Here is a 3,971-nt window from a genome sequence, read left to right on the forward strand (position 1 = left end):
CGTGTCAATGTTTTTGCCGACACGGAGGCTCGGGGTATATATGACTGTCGCAAAATATTTTTTCTTCACTATTGTCCTAACTGTTGAAGAGTGAACACAAAAAAAGAATTTTGACTTCAAAAACGTGCATTTACATTGTGACTAAATTGAAAAAAAAAAAAAATTGAAAGAAAAAATTATTAAATTGTTCAATTGTATCAAAACCAATTATTATATCAAAAGATTTTAAAGTAAAACACATTTTGTTTAAGTGTATTGCACCCTAATAATTATTATAAATTGAAATAAGATTGTGCCTTTGCGTTGAAATAAACAGCAAAAATGTCATCGATTCTTCCGTATCGAGCTGAATATTCACCTCATGAGCAATTCTTTTGTAGAAATTGTCGAAAATATATTCAAAGTGGCCATGTAAAAATCGGTTTTATGCAACAGGTGAGTACCTAAGGGAAAAATCACATAATTTGTACTAATTTTTAATTACCATTTAATGTGAACACTGAACTGAATTAAACAATTTTTTTTATGTAGAGCACGAAAGACGATTGTCTGGAAGTACAATTGTTCCACATGGAGTGTTTCTTTAAATTACGTCGACCTGCTTCCGAAGATCATATCGATGGTTTTGCCAACTTAAGATATGCGGATCAAATGACAATTCGCACATATTTGGGTAAGTGAAAACTTCGGACAATTTTAACTAGCCGAGCAAAGCTCATGAATTTATTATCTTTCGCCAGGTGTGGACAATAATTTTCCAAGCACATCGGCTGCTGATGAGCCTCCAACGAAGTTAAAATTTGTACCAACGTTGGAACAACAAATTGAAGAGCAAACCAATTCGATGTTTGTGACTTACGACAAACTTAAGAACCTAAAGGATGCGGATTGGGTTGCCATCTTGACTGAGATGAAACAATTTGTTCCCGAAACAAGTATAAATGTAAGTAATATGTTCTCTGCTTACTCAATTTTTCTCGACCCGAATTTTCCATTAAATTTTTATAATTCGTATTTTTTTTTTGTCCATAGAAATTGAATCATGTGTGTGATATAATTTCCTTTGGTGCATTGGCACCATGCCCAACATGCAAAGATGGTAAACTTGTGTTTGCAAACTCGATCTATCGTTGCACTGGATATGTTACAGTCTGGATCAAGTGCCAATACTCAATTAAAGAACCGACGCGTATGCCAATCCAAATACCAGACGCATACAAAGAACTATTGGGAAGCAATTTTAAAATTTTTGGTCCACGCATTCTCCGCAATGTGAGTGAATTCAACGCAGATGAATTCGAGTAAGTTGTTTTGTTTTTCGCGTAAAAACTTTGAACTCTAACTTTGAAAATAATTATTAATTACTTTTAATTGTTTAATTTTAGACAATACACAAAACAGCCACTATTTAACCTTGAATTTGTTATTATTGGTGACACAAAATATCCAAGAAATGTTATCGAAAACAAGATTCGTGCCATGGGCGGCAAAGTCACTTCCGGTCCGATACATTCCCGTATTGCGGCAGTCATCAGCAATGCTGACGCTGTGAACAAAGGTGATAAGGAGGTGAATAATGCTTGTATATATAGCATCCAAGTGATTTCGGACGAATTACTTGACCAAGTAATGGACAATGATCCAATTGATCTGATCGTCAAAAATGACTTAAGCAAATGGGGTAGAAATGTAAGTTTATTTGGTCAATACTTATTATTTAATTTTGAAACTAAAAATGGATTTCTTGTTGCTTTTTTTTAGCCATATGATCGTATACCTGAACGAAAATGCCTCTTTAATGTCGAATATAAAGCAACGAGTTATGACAACGAAAGATTATGGAAAAATTCCATAGTTTATTGCGAAGATAGTCTACGATACGAGGTCGTGTTGAACTTTGTCGAAATCAGTATGAACAGAAACTCGTTTATCAAATTGCAATTGGTCAAGGAAGGTAACTCAAAGTAAGTATTACTGAAAAATAAAATGTCCTCGAATTTGTCTCATAAAATCATTTATTTTTCATTCCAGATACTGGGTATGCGAGAAAAAAGGCCGAATCAATGCCAATTTAACTGGATGTTGTAGTCAAAGGAGCTATATGACATTGGTCGATGCAAAATACGCGTTTCATCAAATCTATCAAGATAAGACTGGTAATACATTCGGTGCAAAGACTTTTGAGAAGAAATCCGGAAAGTATAATCTTGTGAACGTGGATTATTATGTTTTAAATCAATATGTGCAAAATAACAATGTGCCGACTAAACTGAGTGAACCCATATACAAATTGATGGAATTATTGTTCGTTGGGCGTGTAATGAATTCATCATTGCTTGCGTTTTGTTTTGTGGACTTTGAACGAATGCCATTGGGAAAAATTTGCAAAACGCAAATTCAATGTGCTTTGAATCTCTTAGGAGAGATCTTATCGATGCTGAGCACAGGTGACTCGCATGAAATCGAAGGAGCATCCAATCAATTTTATTCATATTTTCCACACGAATCCGGTGTTAGCCCACCTCCAGTTATAAACACCGCTGAAATGATTCAGCAAAAAATTAACTTGCTCCAAGATCTATTACAAAAAGATCTCAAATATGAAAATATTACCAGCGCAACGTATAAAAAGCGAAACCTACTCGATATATGCTATGAACATTTACAAGATTCGGCTGAAATAACAATGCTCAATAAGTCATCGGGAATGTATAAGCAAATATGTAACTATATTATAAACACCCAATTGAATGGTACTGTGAATCCAGTAACAAAATTTTCGCAAAATGCAGTGGCGTTTGAAGTTGACGAGGTGTTTGAAGTGGCGCGTCATGAAGAGTTCTACCGATATCAACCGCATGAAGAGAATTTTAATCGTCAGTTGCTATTTCATGGTTCACCCATTCAGAATTTCGTTGGAATTTTAACAAATGGCTTAAAAATCGCACCGCCCGAAGCACATTTTCATGGTGCGATCTTTGGTAGAGGCATCTATTTTTCGGATTCAGCAAAAAAATCAGCTGGCTATTGTTGTCCAACAAATGGAACTGGCTTGCTTCTATTGTGTGAGGTCGCTGCCGGGTTAACTGATGTTCGATATGTTAGTAACACTGCGAAAAAAATTGATCACTGCGAATCGGTTCAAGCAATCGGACAATACCAACCAGATCCGCTGCACATACGACCTGACGGTTTGAAAATTCCAAATGGTAAACTCATTAGACGGACCGAAACTACTGGTATAGACTTCAACGAATTCGTGATAACTGACGAGTCCCGAGTAAAAGTAAGATACATGGTCAAATTAAAATTTCATCCGCAAGAAGCACCAATTAGTTGGTAATATACAAACCATGCCGATCATCCCTAGTTCAATGGGTACCTTCTCGTTCGGGAATGCTTCACGTTGAACTAACTACTAAATTCAACTTAAATAAAAAAAATGACCCAAATTCAACTTGATGCATCCACACACCTGATAAAACAGTTTATTATAGAAGACAACTCTGTGGAAAACTAAAAAAAGATCACAAATGTTTAAACACTACCTACTGGTTTATATATGTTATTATTGTTTTGAAATATCATTTTGTGTTATTTTGACAATCTGTTATTATATAGATATAGCAAAAGATATACTTAACAGTAAACAGCACGCTACATCAGCTATTACATTCAAAATTGTATTTGTTTTTCTATCAATTAATTTTTAAAGATACTGTAAAAATGGGTTTGCTATGACAATTTCATTTGGAATATACTTAAAATGTATGAAAAAACTAGATTTTTATTCATTTTCTATCTAAATTTGAGTTCAAATTTCACTCATTATTAGAAATAGTTAAAGCAGGTGCCAAGCGATTTTTTTATGACATTTTTATGTAATTTTTTTAAATTTGCAAATAAACTGAACGAAAAAAAATATTCTGAAGCCAGTGTTCAGTCGTTTTTGTATCATAATGATATTCTAT

At 34.1% G+C, this 3,971-nt stretch overlaps 1 protein-coding gene across 1 annotated transcript; it reads left to right on the top strand.

The window, feature by feature from the left end:
- Nucleotides 1-251: 251 nt before the first annotated feature.
- LOC116346782 (poly [ADP-ribose] polymerase-like) lies at nucleotides 252-3,681 on the top strand. Its single transcript, XM_031776989.1, has 7 exons — nucleotides 252-435; nucleotides 532-673; nucleotides 741-943; nucleotides 1,033-1,301; nucleotides 1,386-1,689; nucleotides 1,762-1,964; nucleotides 2,032-3,681. The coding sequence occupies exons 1-7, from the start codon at nucleotides 322-324 to the stop codon at nucleotides 3,341-3,343; spliced, it is 2,547 nt and encodes an 848-aa protein (XP_031632849.1). The 5' UTR covers nucleotides 252-321; the 3' UTR covers nucleotides 3,344-3,681.
- Nucleotides 3,682-3,971: the final 290 nt, after the last annotated feature.

This window comes from Contarinia nasturtii, unplaced genomic scaffold (assembly GCF_009176525.2).
Source record: "Contarinia nasturtii isolate CC-2019 unplaced genomic scaffold, AAFC_CNas_1.1 Cnas_scaffold_1693, whole genome shotgun sequence".
Taxonomy (NCBI): domain Eukaryota; kingdom Metazoa; phylum Arthropoda; class Insecta; order Diptera; family Cecidomyiidae; genus Contarinia; species Contarinia nasturtii.

Excerpts from the sequence above, each read along its gene's own strand:
- LOC116346782 (XM_031776989.1), top strand. The coding sequence starts at position 322 with ATGTCATCGATTCTTCCGTATCGAGCTGAATATTCACCTCATGAGCAA. Across the intron at positions 436-531 it reads AAATCGGTTTTATGCAACAG|AGCACGAAAGACGATTGTCT; the intron begins GTGAGTACCTAA and ends TTTTTTATGTAG. Across the intron at positions 1,302-1,385 it reads TTCAACGCAGATGAATTCGA|ACAATACACAAAACAGCCAC; the intron begins GTAAGTTGTTTT and ends GTTTAATTTTAG.